This window comes from Platalea leucorodia (genome assembly GCF_965183815.1).
Source record: "Platalea leucorodia genome assembly, chromosome: 3".
NCBI classification, from domain to species: Eukaryota; Metazoa; Chordata; class Aves; order Pelecaniformes; family Threskiornithidae; genus Platalea; species Platalea leucorodia.
In genome coordinates this window covers 1,394,249-1,418,051 of record NC_138825.1, presented here as the reverse complement: position 1 = coordinate 1,418,051, position 23,803 = coordinate 1,394,249, and the positions used below count along the sequence as shown (strand labels likewise).

Here is a 23,803-nt window from a genome sequence, read left to right as displayed (position 1 = left end):
AGGAAAGAGATTTAAGGATGTTTGGGATATGGTTAGCCCAACCAAGAGAACACTCTTCCATGTCACAGGCCATCTTATCTGACCCTGCTGCCTGCAAGAACATCGTTACCTGCAGGTCAGGGAAAAGCTAAGACTTTTTTATATCGGTTAAGTCTGGCCTCTTTAGTCCTGCATAAAGTTCCTACCTTTTCTGTCCAGACTCGAGACAATTAACAAAGAATAAAAACCGATGGAACAGCTTTCAGAGGGAATGCACGCTATCACGTAATTTACAGGATATGCTCCTTTCAGCATGCAAGGCCAGGAGCATGTGTCCGTGCAAGCCCAGAGTGGTATCCTGCACCCCAGAGTGGTATCCTGCACCCCAGAGTGGTATCCTGCACCCCAGAGTGGTATCCTGCACCCCAGAGTGGTATCCTGCACCCCAGAGTGGTATCCTGCACCCCAGTCTTACCTTCCAAGCCTCCAGCTGCCAGCTGACTTGGCGTCGGGACAGAGTGGTAAATAAGGAAGCAAGCCAGCATGCTCAGCTGGGATTCCTCCGTGGGCTGCCCACTTAGGTAGGAATGCAGAGAGACATCTCCTCCAGCTGTAATAAACAAAACCCTCTGATGAAATTTAGGGAGCATTTGTGAGAGGCAATAGAAAGGCAAGCCAACAGTACTTCCACAGAAAAAGCCCGCTGAAGAGTCTCCATCTCCCCCCAGAGATGGGCTAGGGGTTTGTTTGCGAGCCACCTTCATTCTGCTGCCGCCACCCTTCACCCTGTTCTCCGCTGTTGTCACCCCTTGCTTTTGCTCCTAGAAAATTCTCCCAGTGCAACATTAGGAAAGCATTTTCCCTGGGAAACATAACCTTCCACGGTAACTAAACTTCCCACCAATACAGTCCAACATAATTCTTCAGTGAATGTTTCACACCAAACGCACTGCGCTGAAAACAAGTTGGTTTATGTTAACGTGCGTCTTCCCTTCAGTTACCATTTTTCAGCACTTTTGAGGCAAAAGTCAACCTGGACCAGTAAGAAGACAAGAACATGGAATTGCGATCATGGCTGTAGGATTAAAGTTATCTTCTCTATACCTTGAAGCCACTGATCCAAAGTGTTATCGATAGTGCACTTCATCACAGGCAGAAATTCAGAGTTCATGAAGAGGCCTCGGTTTGGATTCCTCCTCATCCTCTCCTGGTGACTTCTGGAACTGAAAAATTCTAACACCAACTTTATCTGCCACAGCTCAAATGTCTCGGACATTTCTCTTCTTTCTAATCTCCTCACAGCCTAGCAGAGGGGAAATACAAAGCGACTGTGAGAATGTGAACTGGAGGAGGAAAAAAAAATGTGGCTGTCGTAAACATTAACTAAATGAATCCTAAACCCCTCCCTTGCCAAGGGTCGCCCTTCTGAGTGCCTACTGAGAAAAACTGCCAGCTAATGTTTCTGGTGCAATTTCAGTTTTCATAAATGTAGATTATTTTCCAATTTGCTTTTAAAATCACTGCTATCTCCCTATAAGCTTGCTAATATATCTCCCCTTCTTCCTTTCTGTCTTCTACAAAAAAAAAAAAAAATCACATGCAATGAACAATACTCTTATGCCAAAGCATAGCTTTAAAAAAGAAAAAAGTATTTACTCCACCTGATCTATTGCTATGTACGTGGGCAGCATCTCTGGATTTTCTTGGGTAACACACTCGTAAAGAATTGAGGAGAAAAGATCCAGGATTTCCTGTTTCTGATAAAAGACACATGTTTAACAAAGCACACATGCTAGATACAATTTATTTCAGGTTCCTGCATTGCTCACATTTCCTTCCATTAAAGTTAACCCATACACTGACATTACATAAATTAGCGATAGCTAGCAATGCTGCACAGCTTGCTTTCATTCTTGGGCTTATTAAAACTAGGCATAATGCGGCTGTATTTTACTCCCTCCCTTAAGTCATTTCATGCAGAGAAATACAGTGCAAAACACCCTAACCCTTCCGCAGTGACTTCACCTAAATGCTTCAGGACACTGAACAGGGCTCTCGGTATTTGTTAAACACGCTCTGCAATGAATACAACCGGTGTAGACAACTAGCAGCAACTGTGATGTAACCAGTGGGAAAACAAAACAAACACCAACAAAAACTACAAGGTCAACACTGTTTTACGCTTTTGTATTACAAAGCATCCCTCAGAATATTCCCTGTCTCCGTTACCTGAAGGACTCAATTCTGTTCCTCAGTTTCACGTAGGATTTTCCCACCTTTTATTCATGCAAGAAAGAAACCATGCTAGTCCCCATCTAGGCATCATACCTGGCCCATGTTCACAGTTGGTTTGCAAAAGTAATCAGCAAATGAAAACAGAGCAGGATCAGAAGTGAAAGCCGAAATTGCTTCTGGCTAAAAAGAGAGATTAAAACGCACTCTTAAAATGAACTTTATGGTTTTACTGCACAAATGTAGTAGCAATTTATACCCAACCCTTCCCTCCCCAGCACACAAATAAGAAGACTGTAACCTACATAAAGCACATCATGGGCAAAACGTGCCCAACACTTCTGTCTGCCCACGGCAAACGTACACTCACATAGCTGCTCTTAGCTTAAGCTCATCGCATGCCCTGTGAAAGCCACCAGACTTCCTTTCCCTCAAGCAAAGCAAGTAACTTCAGTACTCAAAACCATGTGGCAGAGCTAGGTACTGGAAATAAATAACACAGCGTGACCTGCTGTGCTTCCCTCAGCCTTTCTAGAGCCAGCATTCCTGGCAGGAAAAAAGTTTGGGAGCGATACCTTGAACGCCCGAGCTTCGGAGTTTTGGTGAGTAACGGTCTGTGCTAAGAGACTGCGCCAGCCCATGGGGTCCTCCTTGTAGGAGAGCTGCCCAGCTCTCAGCTTCACGTACAAGACGCCACCCTTTGAAAGAATTGATCTGAAATAACAACACCGGGGCTTACTTTAAATCGATACCTATACACAACGAGGCAGACCTGTAAAGGAAACGTGAACTCCAACAGCTCGTACACAGCAATATCCCCGTGTAGGCTTTGTCCTGATTATTTAAACCCTGCCCCATTTGCATATATAGAAGCCTTGGTATCTTCGGGGCAGGCTGCTATCAAACGGTGATGTGATGGCAGGCAATGGTGATGAAAAAGGGACGAACCCTATGGATATAAGGAATATAACCTCCTGAAGCCAGTGCAGGTTCTTGTTGGACTCTTCAAGAATGAGCTCCCAGCACCAAGGAAAACCACGCAAGTTGGTATCCATCCACAGCTTTAAAGGTGTGCTGTGATGGCCCTTTCTCCATGTAAAAAAAAAAAAAAAACCAACAAAAAAACAAACCAATAAACCCCTGCTATTCCTGACCAAGCCTACAAATAGAGGCGTACAGCAATTCAAAGTTACACTATGGCAAAGCAGCTGCATGTTTACCTCATTTAGAGTATCAGTTGTGCCATTAACTGCAGGCACTGGGTATCCTTAAAATAACTAAATTATCTGTACTGAAACTAACTGCTTAGCATAACACAGCAGCAGCAATTCACATGTAGTAAGATACAAAAAATTATTTCTCACGTGTGCATTTATCTCCAGAACAATGCCAGTCAGGCCCCTACCATTTTAAAGGCCTGGGGACGAGATGTTGTGACACGAGAGCTGACAGATTCAAAGCATCTGGAGACCCAGAGAACTGGTAAGTCCCAAAGGCAGCAAGTTCCTCCGTCACCCACGCTGGTTTCTGCTGCGGCAGCACAGGAAGGCTCTTTTGGACAAACAAGTGCTCAAGTGTGGTAAAGCCTCGACCCAGAAGGACAAAGCTGGCTTCTGCCAGCTCTGGTGCAGCAGATGGATCAGCCTGTGCCTCCTGATCCAGAGGACTGCGCTCTGCCTCAGTCCTCTTTGCTGTCTTTAAAGGCATGGATCAATAGATGCTGCATTGTAGTGCCTAATTTGAAGTAACTAGAAAAGCCATGTCACTGATGAAAGATGCAGCTGGCTTCTTCTGTACTACTCACAGCGGTAAGTTACACTGTAGGCTGTTACGCGCAAAGATGAGAATGATTTTACCCACAGATACTGTATTCCGGTAAGATTTCTGTTTTTCACAGTTGCCCGACGGAGAGTTAAAATGCAGTAAGCAGTACTTTGTATACTTCACGTAACATGAGAAAAATAGTATTTCACAAAGCAGTAACAGTTAGCTAACTACTGTATCAACAGTCTGGGAAACATGACATCACATCAACTCAAAACTAAACTAAAACCATGAGTTTAAGATGGTTTCTGGTACTGCTCAATCCCGCTGCCAATATCTGCGGTTTCTACTATCAGGTTTTCCCCTGCCCTGTTTTTGCATGAATTATTCACATCAACAGGTGAAACCAACTACGCAGTTTCTTTCTTCACACTAAAGTGCTGTCAAATGCACAACAGTGAACCGATCAAAACCAGACTTCTTTCCAGACCGTAGGTGTTACAAATACAGGAGGTTTTAAAAAAAATTCAAAAAAATATTACTACAAGGTCATTATTATTCAGTTAGGCATTATAAAGAATACTTACTTTAGATGATTCGTTCCCTTGCTTAAATCTATTAATAGTTCCCAGTACCGTGGTCCCTTCACTCTGATCTGTCAATGTAAGCATTTTTATTACTAGATATAATCAGAATCATAAAATTAAGAGGTTTCTACATAAGCGTACAGTTCTCTCTAGGCCCTTACAAGGGCACGTGCCCTTTTATAGCGCTACCCACCCTGAAAACTCAGGAAGAGCACCTAGCTTTGGCTCTCCTACAGCGAGGTTTTCTGGCACAGGGAACTCCCTGCTACATCAGATCTTGAAAGCGTTATGATCAAGACCGAAGAGAAGCACGTTGCATAATTTAACACATGCTCCATAGCGACAGAATTGTCTTTGGAGCCATTACTATGGGACAGCGTTGTCAACAGTCTGGCTAAGACTGGGCAGGGAATCAAAGAGAAGTCACTAAGTTTCTGTTCTTGCACTGTTTGTGACACAAACTGGGTGATTAAATTCCTCATTAAAATGGAGACTTCCTTTACCTGCTTCAGTAAGTGAAGCTCTGGAAGAAGCGTGGGTGCCATCAGTTCCTCGGTGGCTTCTGCGTACCACTGCGTACCCTTCAAAATGCCACCAGTATTCACATATTAGTAAAGCTCATTTTCGTGTGAAAAGAAAGAAAACGCGCATCTCATAACAACTCCATTGGCAGAAGTCAGTCAGTTTCTGTTCCTGAGTTCTGAGTAAATACATGACTTAGCATTGCCTTTAATGTCAGGAAACATAAGCCTAAATTAAAGGTATATTTCCCATGGATGGATCAACATTCTGCAAGCCAGGCACACTTCAACTGAAATCTGAAGGCTTGAGGAGTAAACTGTATTATGAACACGCAGAACTCTTTGCACAAGGGATCCGTGCTGCACCGCTTCTCCCCTGAAATCCCAAGAACCCTTTCTTTAGTCCCTTCATGAGCATCACCTGTCTCACGTAAGCCTGCACAAAATAAATCCCGCAGAAAGGACTCTTCCCCAAAAGACACGTAATGCAAGCACCCAGGAGAAACACTAAGCCGCCCGTTTCTGCAGAATTAGGAGAAGGCTTTTAAAACCAGAGATGGTTCCAACCACCTCTGTGCCTTTGAAAGGCCTTCCTCTTTAGAAAGAGGACAACTATGACCCTGGGTCAGTCATTACACGCTTGACTGTTTGAAGATTTTGTGGTGCCTTTTACTTGTCCTGTATTCTGCTCTCAAGGTGACATCAAAGCACATGTAAGGTGTGAGTGGGCTGAGCACAACCCTTCAATTATTTGCGTACAATTTAGCTCGTCTCCACCGCAACTTGAAAACAAACCCTAGGCTGCCTGCCACAACAATGAAAATAGAGTGCCTTTGGTCTATCAGAGTCTTCAGTTGTCTCCTACACCTTCTCAAAGGCCTTCGCTCCTTATTCCACCCAGACACATTACCTTGTACGTAACCTCTATCAGTGCATAACAAGGAGTGTTTGAGTCCACATCAACGGGTGTTAAGAGCCTTGGTTCTGCCGCCAGCACGTACAAGTGACGCAAAGCCTGAAGGTGGTACCTGTGTGTGGGAATAAGGAATTCGGCACTGCGTAGTACAGGCGGGGAATAATCCCCCAAATACCAAACTACACACAGCTCAATTACCAAATACAGCTGTTGGTTAAACAAAAGAGAAATTTGTAGTAGTATAGTAGGTTTTATACTGCTTTAACGCATATGTGTTAGCTAACAGAATGGGACTTCATGAATCATAGCTAAAACCAATTAAGAGCCATAAATGGGCAGATCTTGCATAAAAATCTTTTCTGCTGGAAACTGGAACAATCAAGCCACAGGAGCACAGCGTAGAGCCTCGGAAACCCGCCTACATTTCCTCACTGATCAAAGATCACTACCATCACCTTATATCTTTTATTTATTTCTTCTATTTTTCACTTTTTTTTTAAACCTCAAAAAAGAATTATTTACAGAGTGCTCAGGAAAAATTCTAGATCGTTTGCCTCTAGATAACCTCTTTTGTAAGAAGATGATTTAGCTTAAGGAAATATGAACCCTAGCAAACCCTTACCGATTGTCCGTGCTGTGAACAGGGAAATGAGGGTACAGAGCACAAAGAAGAGCAGCAATTGAAGAATTTGAAGTGCTCAGGGAGTATCTGTAGAAAAACATTATCTATTAGTTTCAGTGCTAACAAAGGCTGGCCACTGGCATAGGTGCTCAAAATATTCTGGTGTCCCAGAGAAGGGAAGGAGAGCAGCAAAGTGCATACAAGCAAGGAATTTACAAATGTGTTCCTACAGCAATGAAAATAAACATGTAGCAACAGGAAACAAACACAAGCCAGAAACATTCCTATGGCATTCAAGTAATGCAGTATCTAGAAAACAACAGGATTTTCATTTGCCATAGAAGACATCTTTATGCATCTGTCTGTTATTTAAAAAAAAAAAAAAATCAATTAAATCACACACTGCTCCAGCTTTTGCAGGAGAGGTGAAAGAAGAAAAAAAACTGCCTTTGGAAATGGCAAGTTACCTTCCTCCTCCCAGAAAGAGAAGCCCCAAAGCCATGTGGTGAGCCAGGTGGAACCCGTAGTTCATCTCTCCGCCTGTCTTCTTGTGCATGAAACGGCAAAGCTGAAGGACTTTCAGGTTTCCGGATCCAGCCATCACCATCGCAAGAGACAGCAGCAAGACGCTCAAGCATGTTTCGAGATTATAGTGACCTGTCTTCAAGTAGAATAGGGAAGGCATTATTACACTTCTGTGGTCAAACACACGCTTCTAGTCGGTCTAATACGCTACTTTCTACCCCAGAGCTCGAAAACCACATTCCACAGAAAGAGGGAGAGCGGAGAACCAGCAAAGTCCTTCACAAAAATGATTCACAGCCCTGCCAGTTTCTATAAATAGTCTGCAATATAGAAAAGTAAAAGGGATGTTTTTGTTTCCATTAAGGTTTTGGTGAGGGCAATCAAAATATGTTACACAAGAAAGCCGCCTTTTCATTGAGAGAAAACTAGAGAGAACTTACTATTGAAGCTGTTGGTGCTGACAAACACTTCAGGAAATCTGTTGCATATTTGTACTGGAAAGAAAAGAAGTGCATACTAAATACAGATACAAAAGATAAGTTACAGGTCTATGGAGACTGATGGGAAAAAATAAAAACCTCTTACCAAGCACTTGAAGGCCGCCAGATTTTCTGAACCAGCAAATCGAAATCCCAGTGACAAGCACGCTCCAGCAATGATGTAGACATGAGCTTGCCTAATAAGCAACGTAAACAGGAAATGACTAAATATTTCTCTTTTCCTCATCTGAATATGCATCACAAACTCCTTTATAATTAAAAAAGGGAAAACTGAAAAGACAGACTTATCCTTTAAAGAAAACAGAGAACAAAATTCCCTAAATATCAAGCGAGAGATTTTTTTTTTTGCATGCTGCTATCTCTATAAAGAGTTCAGCTGCATTTTTCAGAAGAAGAATTTTTTACACATTACTTACGCCAGCGTTTCTAAACTCAGGTCCTCAGATGAAGGCAGCTCTGTTGCATGAAGGGATATACTGTTCTCTCTTATGATCTACAAAAAGCGTAAGAGATAGAAAAATGAATCCAGGGGAAACTGATTAAGTGAAACTCTGGGTATTGAGGGTTCGTAAGTGACAGAAAACAGGTCTGGTTCACAGGCATGCAAGAGCTGTTTTTTCTTCCACATGCTATTGCTCCACTGTACTTCTGATCCAAAAGGGACACCTTTCAATGCTCCTGGATCTGGTCCCTTAAAGATTTCTAAAACAATGGCAAGACTGTGTCAGAAGCACAATGTTACTGTATGTGCTCAAATATGAGAGAAAACAGAACAGGACGAGACCTCAAGAGGCTCTGTAGTCCATCAGCATCCTGTATTTCTGCTAGATATTTCTTTAAGTTATTCGTAATGCTCAGCTGAAACCTCCTGGCAGCAATTTTGCACCTGGCTTCTTGCTTGGTCAATGTAGAGGAAAATTTAATCCCTTTCTCTCTCTGGCACCATTTTATGTCTTAAACAGTTGCATCCCTCCTCAATCCTCTCCTCTCTAGCATGATGGGATGGGAGTCCCCAGTGCTCCCATAAGGGTCCAGGAATCCAATGTAACCATCATCTCTGTCACGTGAACAAGATTAACATACATTTTCTTGTGCGGCTCATGTGACTAGGGAAATGTTCACATGCAGAACAATCCAGCGAGATGTAAAACTGGGAAGTAAGCACATTAAGTGTAAATACCTACTTGAGGCACGTTGCTATTAACCCACTTGGAATTGGGCAAGATGTCATCCCACAAAATCAGGCATCGAGCCAAGGTCTAAAAAAAAAAAAGCGAGAAAGCCAAAACATAAGGAAGACAAAAACCCAACACAAACATCAATGGTATTTTTTTAAATGTAGTAAATGCATCCAGAAACACAGACAATCCAGCTACCCACTAGCAGCTGCTTCACTGTTTCTCAGCCTTCATATCAGAAATGACAAAATAGCTTTTATTTTAAGATATGCAAATTCTGCTTGCAGGAACAAGAACCAGAGAATAAATCCTTGCAAGGTCTGTATCTTTAGCTGGTACACTGACGTGAAAATTCACCATGTACTTATAACAGATGCTGAAGCCTAACTTATTTTTTATCTGTGAAACTAATTTGAGAAAAGCTATAAAAATTTACCTAAACATTTAATTTAACATTCCACATAAAATGTGCCCTTCAAATATTTCTCACTAAATTCTGTCTCTAGTGCTGCACAACAAGCAAGCTGCCTTACTACAAGCAGAAATTGTTTGAAGGTATAAGTTTGGCTGGCGAGCAAGAGTGTTACCAGCTATCTAAAGGGTTCTGCATGATAGGCATGTGGGCTGGATTAAAAATTAGAATTAAAAAAAAATTAAAATAAGATGCAGTTTTAGTATCATTAAATAGATGGAGAAAAGAAACAAAAGAAAATCTTACCCTCAATAAAAGGAATTCTGGTTTTACAAAGTCCAGCAAATACATGGTATCTGGTGCTTGAAGCCAGTCAGCAATGGATCTGCAGAGCACAGTAAAGGAACAGGGTTTCCAGACCTTATTTCAGCAACGCACAAAACTGAGTAAGCCACACAAAGCAGAGCCAACGGTACGGCAGTTTAAACCGCTATCGCAAGCTACTGCAAAACGTCTGAGCGATTCCAAGGTCAATACCTGTTGTTAGTCTTTAGGTAGATCATAGCAAGCGCAAGTGTGGCACCCGGACAAGTAACATCCACGTTTATGGTGTCGCCCTCCTGCCAAAACACAATGCAAACTTTCAGACCGGCTGACTAGGAAGGCAACAGCCTGTAGTGATGTGTGTAGGCATTCAAAGTCACTTGGTGCATCGAGACACACCTCTGAGACGTCTAACTAGTGATATTTTCAGCTTAAACGAGCAAAAATCATCAACACGTACCTTGATTTGATAACTGGGAGACTTGTGCTTCTCTCTGTGCATGCCCGCTTGGAACCGCCTGTGACCCCCAACCATGTACTGGTAAAGCTGCTCAGGAACATTGAGGTCTGACATGCCTATCAAATTGCTGCCGTGCTACGGAATGAAGAGAAGAAATAATATGGAAGTGCCTTCCTATACGAGGAAAAAAAATGCTTTCGGCCAAAGGCAGTTTGGAGTTTTATTACCCCACCCCAATATATAATGATTCTTCTACTAATTGCAGTTGAAACGAAGAGAGGCACTTACCCCTAGGCAAACCATGCCTAAGGCTAGCCCAGATGCAAGCGAATAGGACTCTCTGTCTGTGCAGTACTCCATTTCTGGTCCAGGGGGACGTCCTGGAGAAAAACAAAACAGTGAAATTAAGCTTTTAAAAGTCCAGCTAGTAAACACTGTTTAATTGAACACTACATCTCTAATGAAATGAGGAAAAAAAAAAAAATCTGTCCCTTCTCAAGAAAGTTCTCAGTGGAATTACAAGTAATTGTCACTTAAGCCACCCATCGTCAACTGGCAAACCCCTCAGCAGCAGTATATATTGCTAAACGATACAGTTGGAGTTCAGAGAGACAGTGAAAATGCCATGTTACAATTGTGTATACTCTGAGAACTCTGAACCTATCCAAATGCTGTCAGCAGAGTTCAAGAGCTGTTGCTAGAAAAGACCACATGTATCAAGTTACCAGAAACATAACAGATACAACTTCACCCTTAAAATTTATCCCATTCCCTATTTAATAATGCATATAGTCTCTTTTAACTGAACTTCCATATGAACATGAAAAAGAACTTAACTGTTACAAATAAAATCAGAATAACTATGCACAGAATGAGGGCACAATTCAGATCAGAAATTTACTGTTCAGAAACAGCTCTTAAAGACTACTGTTTAGAAAGCCTTAAACAAAATTCAGAATAGGAGAATTTAGGACACGACAGTTGCACTTCCACCAACCTAGTGAGGCAAAAAGACTGCCCCTGCAAGAGGAAAGCATTTTTTCCCCACCCAGTGCCTCCATCTCTGGTTTCTACAGTGGCAGCTACCTCATGGACACACATGAGAAACAACAAACACCTGGGAAGCATCAGACGCGTTGGGTATACGGCATGCAAGAGATCTGCGCAAAAGCCGTAGAGGGTCAGGGTCTCTGCAGATATGGCATCTGGGTCAGGAGGAACGTACAGTTACAGCAGTCCTCTAACCAAGTAGCTGGCAACCCTAGAAACCCCAGACCAGCTCGCATCAGACAAAATTTCCAGATGGAAAAAGCATCTAGGTCCAGAAATGATGCTGCTAAGTTTCTTCTACTGAACTCAATGATTGTTCTATGCTATACAAGCACACAGTTCACAGTAACTTTTGTTCCTCTGAAAACAGAAGGTGAGGTTTGGAAAATGAGGTGAATATTGTGGTGAGAGACATACAGTTAAAAGAAACGTTAAAATTCTCAGCTCAGATGTGCAAATCGCTCACACGTCGTGGCTCTCCCGGTCCACATCCCATTTTTTGAGCCTTAGCACCTACCTATTTCAGCCAGCAGAACCTCAGCTGTGTGCCTGTGAGCGGTGCCCTGATAGACAAGGCCTATTCCTATCACGGCAGCCACCTGCACGTTGTGGGGGACATCCAGCTCTGTTGAAGTTGGTGGCAGGAGGGCGGGTATGTGGATGCTCAGGAGGCGCGTAATGGCCATATCCATCGTGCCCAACTTGGCAGCAGAAACGCCAAGCAGCAGCCCAATACTTGTCATCTCGTGGCCCTGAGAAAGGAAACAAATATCAGCGATCGAAGAAATCAGGCGCGTTCAGAAAACGAAAACCACTTCTAATACAAGTCTGAAATTCTCAAATATACACAGCAGCTAAACTGTTTTGATCCATCTCTTTGGGAAAATGAAGACTAGCTGTTATGGGTGTAAATGTATTTCCCAAATGGATGATCTTACTGCAGAGGCAGACTTCAATCCAAACAGAATTTCTCACACAATGTAATACTAAGCATGGCTATAATGCAGACGTTTAGCTTCCAAAAAAAACCCCAGAACACTTGGATTGTTCTAAAAACAAAACCTGAAGTTTTTGCTTTAAAAGGCTCTTATCTGTCTCCTTGGTAGTTCTTTATCAATCCCTCCTCTCAAGCCACATGTATGGTCTCCTGGCGTTTAAGTTTGAAAGTAATTATGTTTTCACAACTCCTTACCATTTAAGGTGAGATTTCAAAAGCACATACGATTTTCAGCCTTTTAATGCAAAGTCCATAAAATCTCGAGTCCCTAGCTCTAACAAGATTAACAAGAACATTATGACAGAAATTGAGTAGAACTAATTTAGAGCATTCACCTATCCCAATGAGCTGTGCACGACGCGGAAAGATTTAGTGATAAGACTGCTGAAAATCTTTTAAACAGAAACAAAGTCTTGCACTGCTAACAGTAATGAAGCAACTCTGATATTCTCCCACACTAGGCAACTTCCAATTCAGCGTTTCAAAGAAACCTGCTGGCTTTCCTTTCTTGTTTTGTTTAAAGAATCCAAGCCCTACAGATGTTTTTCCTCTGTTGCCTATGAAAGAAGGCCTCACCTTTGTTAGGTAGTCATGTATATTGAGCGTGGCAAGTTTCGTGAGATGCCCGTTGAGACCCAGAGCCATGAGGAAGCCTGCGTACTCGTTCGCCAGTTCAGCAATTTTGGGCTTGTTATAGACAATCCAAGCAGAGTCTATCTGTGAAGCAGGCGCTATCTTCAGGCCAGCAGCTACGCCGTTGTGAAAGCTGGCCCAGCAAGCCATGTTAGGAGGCACATCGATGTTCCCGCTGTTCAGATCAACAGTGGTGTTCCTAGGAGGAGCACGGCCTGCCCATGGCAAAATCATTAAATTAATGTAATTAATTAATTTCACTTCAGAAACAGCTTTCAACTTAGTAGGGTGCCAAGTGAACAAACTCTGGCAGCATGTTTAACACTTCTGATCCAAAAACAGCCTTGGGTATCTTCAGGCACATCAGATAGCAGATAAATCAGCGACGTGAACTTTGCAGTATTGTGACCTCTATGACACCAACACCGATCAGCTGCCTGCCCTTAGGCAATTTATTTCACTTCCCTCTGCTTCTCAGGATGTACCTGATATAAGGTCTCAGTGTTAGATAACAACATCGGCCTAATAACAATCTGTCACCTAGTAGGTGACAGATTTAAAACAAAAAGAGCTACTTCTTCACAAAAAGCACACTTAAGCTATAGAACACTTTGCAGGGAGACACAGAAGACGCTATAAAAATTACGAGAGGTTCAGAAAGAAATGGGGTAATGACCAAAAGAAACCCTGACCAACATACCAGTTAGATTCAGCTTAGGGATGGGCAACTGCTCCGTTGGAACAGGATGATACGAGAACAAAGTGAACATCCCTCGCCCAACAGGTAGTGCCATGGTTCGCTGGCACAGCTGTAACAGCCTGGTGGGGAGATGACAGAAAAACCAAGCCAGTTGCTTAACACAGAAAATCTCTGCACATACATGATATAAAATGAGCCTACAGACAACGGGCACTGGACAGACCGTTTTTTTCCTGTCTATGAGAAAGCATGATGTCTGGCTTTTTTTTTTTTTTCAGTAGGCTAAACTTTTGAACAAATCTTTGGTCCTTACAAGATTAATCTCAAAGATATACTTTAGCTGACATCTTGTTGAAACTTGTCTTTATTTTTCCCTGAAAGCTAGGTGCTACTTAAAGAAATCTGTGCTACGTACAATTTAGCAGCCATATCAGAAACAAGGCAAACGGAGAAAGCAAAACAAAGCTGATTGCCGTATGGGATCTTGCTATGACTAGTGATCACATCTAGTAATAACCTGTGTACAGAATTAATAATGTGCTTCCAAGAATGCTGACCACAATTCTCTATGATTTACTCTGGAAACACTTTCTAGACTTGTTAGATTACTCAGCTTGTTAGGTCAGACCATAATTTGATGCATTCCTTTAGCTTCCTACTTCTGTAGAGTGTTTTGCATTTAATGATGTTCTGAAGTTTGCTTTTTTCGTTTTTTTTTTTGTTTTTTTTTTTTGTTTTTTTTTTTTAAAAGAAGATACTTTTAACACCCCCAAAATAAGTAATTAAGGAAACAGGACGGGGACAATTGTGAGGCCACTAGGCATATAATGGCTCCAACAGGAGGTTTCAAAAGAGAGAGGGATGGGACAGTGAATTTGCTTTCTGTAGAATTAATTGCGTCCCCTGACCCAAGCCTTGCTTAGACCTAAGATCAGCCCTGAACAAAGGGCTCTCCAGTTTTAGGCGGGGGATGGACGATATTTTGTTCTCTGCAGAGGCATTTTCTCTACAGAGTAGGTACTGCTTATATTTCATGCTTTTTAGGTGGGGGAAAAAAAAAAAGTGCTACAATCTGCTTTCAAACCCTAACTGATCTCAACATGCTGTTTGGGCTTCAAACTAACAATCTTTCTGTATGCTGCTCCAATCTGGAGCCCTCCAACTCAAATACAGCAGAGTTTCAAAGACCTGGATTATGAAATCCAGCCCTCTTCTATGTGTCCTTCACTCAGGCCTGCCTACAGTTCAGACTAAAATATATTGCACTGCTTGGTTAGACATACGTAACTTCGAGCCACCAAAAATATTCAAACAGTTTTTCACCTGAGTGAAATGCTAACGAAATACTGCTAGAAACAGAGTTTTTACCGGTTTTCTTTCTCTTCTATGTATTCATGGTCACTAGCTTCTGGCATCTGCACTACATTGACGCGTACAGGACGGGCACTCTGAAGGAGCCTGCGTACTTCCTGCACCCTCAAATCCTCGCTCCATATTAGCGACATGACTTCCTCGTTCATGTCATTCATGCCATCCTCATCCTCTTCCGATTCAGTTCCAGAGGGAATATCAGAGGAGAGCACTGGGCCCACAGACTGCAAGGGAAAGAGAAAGGAAAGCAGTCGTTACCTGCACTGGGATGGGTCTGTAAATAGAATGGACCGAGATTCGTGCAGTCATGAACAACACTGTCCAACCACTCCTTACATTCATTTAGAAGGCCACGAGGAGTTCTGAACATTGTAATCAACTATTTTTGCACACCTAAAAGGGATAACTAACTATCAAGAGCAGAGGAGATGACATCTCAAACATGTCAAAGGTGTAAGCAAAGGCTGTTGAGCAAAGACCGACAAGCGGGAGCTCGAAGAGGTGACATATGAAATAGTTATCTTTCTTTCAAAACCATTTCTTGTTTCAGAGCAGTAGTAGGAAAGGGCTTTCCCCTCCCTGCCTACACAATTATTTATGACAGCTATGAAAATATATGTGTTTTTTTCTTCTAAGTTCAGCAGTGAAAACCAGAAACCTAGATGAGCATTTCGATGTATATTAAAACAGAAGGCACAGACGGTCCCCTGGTGACAACCTGCTTTTAGAAGTACCAGTACCTACTGACCCTCAACTCAATCAGAGCTGCTGTTCTGCGTGTTGTCTTCGGGAACCTGCTTTATTGTTCTAATCATTGATGTTTTCATGAATTAGGGCTTTAATTTGGATTTCCCCCTACAACAACCCTGCAAAAAACACGCTACCTATTAAAATAAACAGTCAGCCTGCGTGGTAGTAAATTCCAAGCGTTTGATGCTGTCAGCCACCCTGCGTTTCACCACAGTACCAGAACGTTTTTTGAACTTGCACACCAGAGCTACATGACCAGAAAAGTACTGAAGCGTTTCATTGCTTAGAAGTACTGCGGAAAAGCCCTCTTTCTATGCAGGATTCATGAAATCCTCCTTTAACACTCTGTCCTCCCCTGTTTGTTCACATCACACGAGCGATGCACAGGACCACCGACAAGAATGGCAAGGACAGCATAGGTCAGGATGCAACAGAGTATACCCACAACCTGCTTGCTCTACACTTGCTTCAGACAAGGCTGTCACTCTGCATGAAGCATGGTTCATTTTATTTTTAAAGAGTTCTGCAGAAATAAGCTTTCCCACAGAATATACAGTTTCCTTACGGTCCGACAAAATAGTTCGGACATTGACCCTAAGGTGGGCCAGCACACTCCTCTTTCTTTTCCATCTTTCAAAGATGAGAGATTAATTTAAAAAATAACAAGACAAGCGATGACAAATATTGATATGATAAATCTAGGAACAAAACCCCCACACCTCTCTCTAAACTGGTCATTTTTCCTGTTCTATACCTCAGAATTTCAGCAAGCTGAAAGATACAGAATCGCGCAGACTAGATCGACCACAGGGTCTTCCTAAGGCTCACTGGTACCACATGGCACCAGGAGTGCAAGTAAGTTAACAGCTGATGAATGAAAACCAATTTCTTCTGATAAATATGCGCTAAATCTCAATACATAACTGCACCACCCATATAGCCAGCGTCCGTTTTGAAACAGGAAACTCCACCCTGCCCTCCTGAGAAATGACAAACAATTTGGTGTTTGAAGATCACTTTGTCCTTTTAAGGTAACATATATTCGAGGCATTGTTATAAAGTAAGTGATAAAATCAAATTTATCACCATTTTAAGATTCAGTACTGTTATGGTTGGGCAAAACTTCACCAGCAGAAAATAAAATGGATTTTTAATGAGTGGTGGGACATGGGATTTGAACATGTAGTTCATTTACTCGTCTGCTAAATGAATTAACTTTTTTGATATGTAGTCAGTCATGAAGCCTCTGTTATAAAAAATGGGAACAATTTTAAAATCACTTCCAAAGCTAAGAGAGCAAAAAGGATCTTGACCAAGATGTACTTGAGACTACAAATCCTTCTTCCTCCTTTCTGAAAAGGCTACAGACAATCTGCTACTATTAAGTGCTTTTATGCCTGCCGCTAGCCAGCGTTCAAGAGTTTTGGCTTCCAGAGCATCCCCAACAAAAGACACGTGAGCTACAACTCTACGAGATGCTACTGAGTCCCACCATCAGAAGAAAATGTTTAGGAGAAAAACACCACAGACTTTTTTTCATTTTACTTCAGGATACAAGTAACTAAACCCTTTTTGAGAAAGAGAAATATGAGAAGTGTATTTTGGAAAGCAATCCAGTTCTTCCAGAGGAGCGGGAGATGCCAGCTCTGCCAACCCACGAAGGAGCCAGACTGACAAATACCCACTTCCCTCTCCCTGTGCCATTGTGTTTTGACGGCAGAGTCTCTGGACAGAGTACCAAAACCTCTACAACACCTCTCACAGCCATGTTGGAGAGGAGGAGGACTTCCAGAGGCAATCAAATAGCTCTGTAGGCAAAACTTTTGAGCACCGTGCCTAAATTAAGTTTAAAATCTGTTTTATATTGACAGTTTCCACAGCTATGCAGGTACTCTTCCTGTGCCGGATGCTGGTTTTTATACCGAAACTCTCATATGCATGTAAACCCTGCATTGCCCTCAATCTTGAATTCTGCACCTTCTGATACCCTGAGCATCAGCAGATGGTGGGGAAGTTTCTGAGCAGAGTGCTCTGCCCAATAACCAGTATCGTGAAATCCATTTATGTCCATACTCACAGATTTACCCTTTTGCAGGTTCCCCTCACATGCCTGTTTGGACAGATCCTGGCGCCCAATCAAGAGACAAACTGCTTCTGGCCAGTCTGAGGCAGGCTGCTCTCGGCAATAATATATTGCATCTCTGATAGGAAGAGCTACACCAAAGGGGAGAGACTCCAGATCTCTTAAGGTGAAGCCTTAAAATGAATGAGGGAAAAAAATAAACTGTTTTATCAAAACTAGATAAAGTAGATTTCATATTATGCAAGCACAAGACTATTACTTATGATTGTTACCATTTTGCACAATGATAAAAGCTTCTCTTACCAACATTAGTCATCCAAATAACTAACTTTTCAGCCAGGCTGGAAACAGATGTGCTGTGTCTGAAACCGCATCTGTAAAATAAAGGGGAATAAAGGAGAAGCCCATAAAATCTAGCCCAAAAGTCAGCAGAAAAATCAAAAAACACAAGAGTTTAAAATAATACTAAAAAAAAAAACATACCGATTGTCATCCTGTTCTATTTGCTGTTTTCGTTGTCCTGAGAGAGACAAGGTCACATTACTTCCAAATTCTCAGCGAAAGGACAGCACATAACAAGCACAAGCCACGAGGAGATATTACAATGGCATCAAAACATCGTTACCTGATGTAATCTTGTATAAATAATGGGAGGCTTCGTTAGACACAGCGCTCTCATCACCAAGTATATACAGAGCCACACTCTGGATAGGAAAGAGACCCCATAATACAAAGTCACTTAGTGCGCAGCTATTGCTATGCTGCCTACCAAAACAGGCAGAAAGTAACTTTAATAACCTAAGCAGTGGGACAGGTTTATTACGAAAACACTCTTAGTAAGAGGAGATTGAAACAACTGAAGCAAGTAACAAACTCTTACGCTTTAGATTTCTATCTTGAAGTTTGGAAAAAATAAATCCTGAAACAATTAACTCAATTTTCCCTAGTAATTGTTTCAAAGGTAAAAAGAGAAAGACCTTCGCAACAGAAAAACACATTCCTAGTACATTTCCCATGTTTCTCACATTTCACTTAATTTCTCTTGCGAAACACACACATCATCTACAGACACCGTTTTTCACTCTGTTTTCTCCACATCTTGAATGTTGGCTACTTTATGAAGGCTCTGAGTGAAGAGTTGTTCCCCATTCAAAGCAGGGTCCACTTCAGCTATATAGCCAGCAAAACCAAAGCCATCTGTCACCCTATTTATTTTTTGATACTGACAGACAAGCTGGCACACCAAAGGCAAAAGTCACTGGTAAAAATCTTTTATGTTCTTCATTAAGATCTTCCACTAAGATACACTGCTGACGCGCCAGCTCTGACCTCCACACAGGCCAGTCACGCAGAGGTAGGAGAAAAGACAGAGCTGGGTGGACAGACAGAGGTGACGGCCCGAGGGAAAGGCTACAGCTCTTCAGAGCTTGAACACGGAGGCAAATTTTAAGTGAAAGCATCAGCACTTTAAACAGTCTCAGTGCTGCTGCTTCAACCCTCCACACTCCGAAGCAGAGGACAGGCTGACTCCTGGGTATCAGAGACTCTTGGCCGCTTGCGTCGGAGCAGAGTCTCTCCTCCCTCTTTGGCTCTTCAGCCACCCCAGGCTCAACACCTCTGCCCCAAACCCTGTATCGGCAGGTTTTCTCCATAAACGCTTTGTGAATAAGCAAGCAAGGCTGACCATGAGATAACATCAGCACTTATAACTACTCATGCGACTAAGTATTTATGTTGATACATGCCCAAGAAGAAAGCCGGGAAATTCTCACTCAGAAAATACAGTTAACTGAGTTACATTATTACTTTGCACATGCCACTACTGCAAACCACAAAAAAAAACATAAGCAGTGAAGCATAGGCTACTCACTCTGCACTCACGAGCTCTTCTTCCCAACCTCAAATACCTCCTCCCACCTGCTAAAACCCATCCACACCCTTCAGTAATATTGAAGTAATAACAGAGAAGAGGGGACTCTCAGGGATTTCCCTCTGCAAATACGTATTAGTCTCCCTGTGGAGAGGCTGACGCTGCACAGTTTACTATACTGCAGGGATGCTCAAGAGAATTTCATGCAGACAGATGGAGCAGCAACACTTGGAGATGCTTAAGTCTCCAAACAGTACAGCTACAGCAGAGCTATTTATCACAGGCTCAACACCCCTCCAGCATGCCCCTGTTGCTCCAAACAGTACGATTAAACTCTGTTAATTGACTTCCCATTGGGGATGCTTCACTCGCAGGAAATTAAGCAGCCGGGGCAAACCCTGGCCACAGTGCTGGCATGCTGACGGAATAAAACATATCCTTTTTACCAAAGTACATACCAGTACTACCAGTTTGCTCCTTTCACAGATTCCTGGTAAGTACGGATAGGGCTGCACTCCTTCTCCCTTCAGACAGGAACTCAGCCACTGAAAGATACTTGGAGGCTCAGCAGAAAAAAATGAGGGATGGTGCATGAAACCTGTTTGGACTTAAATCACATGAACAGCAATGACACTGAGTTCATGGCAAATGCACAAAAATTCTCCACTATTCCCAAAGCAAGCCCTACAGTACTTCTGTTTTACCACAAAAATACAGTCTTTTCCCAAAACGTTACAGATCACATCTCCCTCCTATTAGACGGAAGTCTACAGCTAGACAGTAATGACAACGTGAGACACTTATTTGTCTTTCAAGAACAAAAAACTACCTATCTCGGCCCACAGTGAAAAGGAAAACATGTAAAATTAGTCATTCTCAAAAACCTCACTGGAACAGCCTTGTAATTCAACAACAGTAAACTGCTTAAGTGAGAGGACAACCTAACTATAACCTCTTTGCCTTCCCTGACCACAAACATCGGTAGCAAAGCCTGATCAATGCTATGAGATTTTTTTTTTTTTTTTGGTCAGGAGGAACAGTAGTTTATCTTACTTGACTAGCAAATTCCAGCTGGTAGGACACTAAACGGCTGCACAAACAATACATGACCTTATTTTAACTTTAAGGTTTGTGCTTTTAGCTCTGATGTAGTTGTTATGAACTGTAAACCAAGAGCCTGCCAGCCTAGTGCTACTTTCCACAAGAGAGGCACATCTCACTACCAGGCTCTTCCACAGTTGTCTGCTAAGATGTCTCAGCCAGCCTGAGCTGGGAGTTTGCCAAGATGAAACCATCGTTCCCTCCCGAATTCTTGTTGTGCGGAGTGTCCCACGAGGCACTGGGCTGGAGGCACCAGCTCATGACTATATATGCTAATTTTACACCAGTCTTAGGAGGCTATTAAAGATAAGGAAACCTCAGCGCTGTGAGCAGTTTTGCATATTGGGGTTAAGTCCCAACCAGCTTTAAAGAGAACAGTTAGCAATATGCTCAGTATTAGAGATAATATGCAAATCATCATCACTGAATATCCAGCTTCACATAGCCTTAAACTCACCTTGATCAATTACGCAAGCCTGTCTGGAGGTTTTTACAAGGGCTGGATAGTCTCTGTAGTAATAATCTATATAAGCTTCAAGTTTTAAGTCTCTAGAATGAGAGAGATTTGAATTACATTAGAGGGGGAGAAAAAAACCACCCAACCTTTCTGCATTTCTGTGATGTTTTCTGTTGCCTTTTTTTTAAATGTTTCTGTACGCACTAGATGTAAGGAGTGAAGTTCTGACCTTCTGAACTAAGGCCGCTCACGGGCATTGCCCCTCCCCTAAGCAGTGAACTTGTATGTTTAATTTTCCCTGAGTACGCTTCTCTTCAGCTGTCATTCTGCTTTGTCCCACACCTCCAGCACCATCACTGCCTAAGGTGTGACCACCGTCACTACAGTTTCCTCCAAATTCCAGCTGTTAAAGCCAGATAACCTGCTGGGTTATCTGCAAAACATGAACGCATACAACAGCTGCCAGCCTCAAAAGACACACAGTCTTTCATTTCAGACTTGCTTCTCGTTGGCATGATAGAACAGAGGACAGGCCAAACTTTTCAGCACTAGGAACTGGATGCCACTTCTGGGAACCATTTAGCCAGCCAGCTATAGTAGGTGCTGCTGGGGAAGAACCTATAGCCACAGAAAAAAATTGGTAAAAACAGCAAATATGACTCAAGGAGATGTTATTGGGCCTTTTACTTAAACACATATCTGTATCTATCTATATGCACGCAATGCAACTCGAAGGTGGCTGTGGAAGGCATGAAGATGCAGTCACCGGCTGCAGCGAAGATGCCACAACAAACAAGAATATTTGGCAGATCTCATGAGCTGGGCTGTGACAATACAGTAGGAAAAAAAAAAACAAAACACAAGCTGCAGCATCTAAGATTTGTGTATCTCACTGATGTTGGGAAGTGGCCAGAGCCACGCAAGAGATTTGCTACCGCAAATCTCTTTAAGCACAATAAGGTTTTAAACATTCATTCATTTTCTTCAAATACATGAAGAGTCTGCTCCACCTTGGGCAATCCCCAAATTCCCCATAAAAATAATACACACCCATCATCAAGAGACACTGCACAATATATAATATCTGCAATTTGTCAGCTGGGCATACCTGGCCAGCTGAACCAGAAGAACAACAAGGGAACGAATTCCTTCTCCCATCAGACTATTCAGTTTGAGCTCCTCGTAGATGAGATGAAGAACAAAGAAAATAGCAGGAATATGGGTGAAAAGAAGGGTTGAGGAATCCAAACTAAGGCTCTGTGAAAAGTCATCCTTCGGAGCCAAAACTTCCAGAGGGTCCAGTCGCAAGGCTTTGGCAACAGGATGAGACTCAAAATTCCTATGGTAATCAGAGCTCAAGAGATATTCCCAGTCCTAGAACAAACAGGGAAGAGTGGCAGAGGTTCCACAGTGAACATAACCTTCCAGCAAAGCACTGTTACAGAGGAGGTTTTTTCCCCATAAACCAATACAAATGTGACTGTTGCATGGTAAATGCGCTGCACAAACCCTGCAAGCCACAGAGCTTCAATTGTGAAGTTTCACTCTTTTTTTTTTTTTTGTCCCCTGTTGTGCATAGAAGAATCGAAGCCTTATATTTAAGGGAACAAGACAAAAGAAAGCTGAGAGTGCCATCTTTGCACCAATATTCTGTGCATGAGACCTCACTGAGTATTTATGCAATTCACCTAGTGCTCCCAGCCTTCTTTGTACCTCCCCTGGCAGAGCACATGAGGCGTTAGATCCTGACCGTCGCTCCTTGCAGACTGCAGTCCATAACCCCACGGGCTCACTGAGCTGTCAGCCCATGAAAAGCTAACTGGACCACCACGGCTTGCAAGCCTCTTCTGATGGGATGATAGTAAGCCTCATCCACTCTACTGTTCAACCATGTGAAAAACTTCCTATTCCTGTCTAGGCAAAGCCCAGTGAATCAATCTTAAACACCCCACTAAATTTGGTGAAAATCAGCGCATTCAGTGAGGTATACAATTTGACGATCCTAACTTGCTAAAGGTGCTGAGTAGCCATGGGAGTGAAACAACTTTATTTTAAACGGGATGAAACATCTAGGAGAGATTTGACTTTCAGAAGACTGTCTGGGATTGCTTTCTGATCCATATTAAACTCATTCCTGAGTCCAACCTACTTCTCTGGATGCGAGAACCCTGACAAGCAAGGTCACACGATGCAGCCACTGCACAGGGCAAAATAACTTTTCTTCCCCCAAAGGCTTGTAATCTCAGATGAAATGTACTACTCAGAGGGAGTTTCCTCTGGTTTGCCTTTAAAAAAACCTACAAAACACCAACCAACCCCGCCAGGGCTCTTAATTTATAAAAGAAAACCATTTCTTACTTCATCTGACCCTGTTTCTGATGGTCTAGCCTTCTTTGGAGCAATAACTGGTGAAAGTGATCCTTCAAAGTCAAGCTGCAAGAAATAAAAAGATCAGAAGTAGCTCAGCATTGAAACTCCCAAGGCTGCATAAGCGAATCACCGATCATCACGCCTGAATTCAAACCAAGCATTACATGACATGGCTTTAGGTACTTTGATACTTTGCTTTCATATAAAACACATACTGCAATTAGATTATTCTATACACAGCCAGTTATTCTAGCATACGGTGCATGATTTCACAGTTTGACTGCCTAACATCTGGTGTTTACTAGGACAGAGGAAATACTGTGGATGAGCTAATACTAGTAACGTAGATATACTGTAATTGCTTTCATTTCTGTTTTACACATATCCTTGCTGGTTTTTTT

The 23,803-nt window shown here is 42.4% G+C and overlaps 1 protein-coding gene across 10 annotated transcripts in view; it reads right to left on the bottom strand.

Moving 5' to 3' along the window:
* Positions 1 to 23,803, bottom strand: part of ANAPC1 (anaphase promoting complex subunit 1) — a 34,346-nt gene that overhangs the window by 996 nt on the left and 9,547 nt on the right. For 4 of the 10 annotated variants that reach the window (XM_082307027.1, XM_082307028.1, XM_082307030.1 and 1 more), the window contains exons 17-46: positions 23,391 to 23,465; positions 22,141 to 22,406; positions 21,033 to 21,124; positions 19,933 to 20,081; positions 18,230 to 18,308; positions 18,088 to 18,124; positions 17,908 to 17,978; positions 17,599 to 17,777; positions 14,769 to 14,995; positions 13,401 to 13,519; positions 12,644 to 12,915; positions 11,588 to 11,822; positions 10,309 to 10,400; positions 10,021 to 10,155; positions 9,774 to 9,856; positions 9,543 to 9,621; positions 8,831 to 8,905; positions 8,063 to 8,139; positions 7,732 to 7,822; positions 7,587 to 7,640; positions 7,089 to 7,282; positions 6,622 to 6,708; positions 5,994 to 6,111; positions 5,066 to 5,143; positions 4,563 to 4,630; positions 2,787 to 2,925; positions 2,308 to 2,394; positions 1,641 to 1,736; positions 1,084 to 1,282; positions 455 to 589 (exon numbers count right to left, since the gene is read on the bottom strand). In XM_082307027.1, the coding sequence (XP_082163153.1) occupies positions 455 to 589; positions 1,084 to 1,282; positions 1,641 to 1,736; positions 2,308 to 2,394; positions 2,787 to 2,925; positions 4,563 to 4,630; positions 5,066 to 5,143; positions 5,994 to 6,111; positions 6,622 to 6,708; positions 7,089 to 7,282; positions 7,587 to 7,640; positions 7,732 to 7,822; positions 8,063 to 8,139; positions 8,831 to 8,905; positions 9,543 to 9,621; positions 9,774 to 9,856; positions 10,021 to 10,155; positions 10,309 to 10,400; positions 11,588 to 11,822; positions 12,644 to 12,915; positions 13,401 to 13,519; positions 14,769 to 14,995; positions 17,599 to 17,777; positions 17,908 to 17,978; positions 18,088 to 18,124; positions 18,230 to 18,308; positions 19,933 to 20,081; positions 21,033 to 21,124; positions 22,141 to 22,406; positions 23,391 to 23,465 (3,688 nt within the window). Of the gene's footprint in view, positions 1 to 454; positions 590 to 1,083; positions 1,283 to 1,640; positions 1,737 to 2,307; positions 2,395 to 2,786; positions 3,161 to 4,562; positions 4,631 to 5,065; positions 5,144 to 5,993; positions 6,112 to 6,621; positions 6,709 to 7,088; positions 7,283 to 7,586; positions 7,641 to 7,731; positions 7,823 to 8,062; positions 8,140 to 8,830; positions 8,906 to 9,542; positions 9,622 to 9,773; positions 9,857 to 10,020; positions 10,156 to 10,308; positions 10,401 to 11,587; positions 11,823 to 12,643; positions 12,916 to 13,400; positions 13,520 to 14,768; positions 14,996 to 17,598; positions 17,778 to 17,907; positions 17,979 to 18,087; positions 18,125 to 18,229; positions 18,309 to 19,932; positions 20,082 to 21,032; positions 21,125 to 22,140; positions 22,407 to 23,390; positions 23,466 to 23,803 lie in introns of those variants that run through there. The other 6 variants (XM_082307029.1, XM_082307032.1, XR_014227679.1 and 3 more) reach the window with 6 other exon arrangements.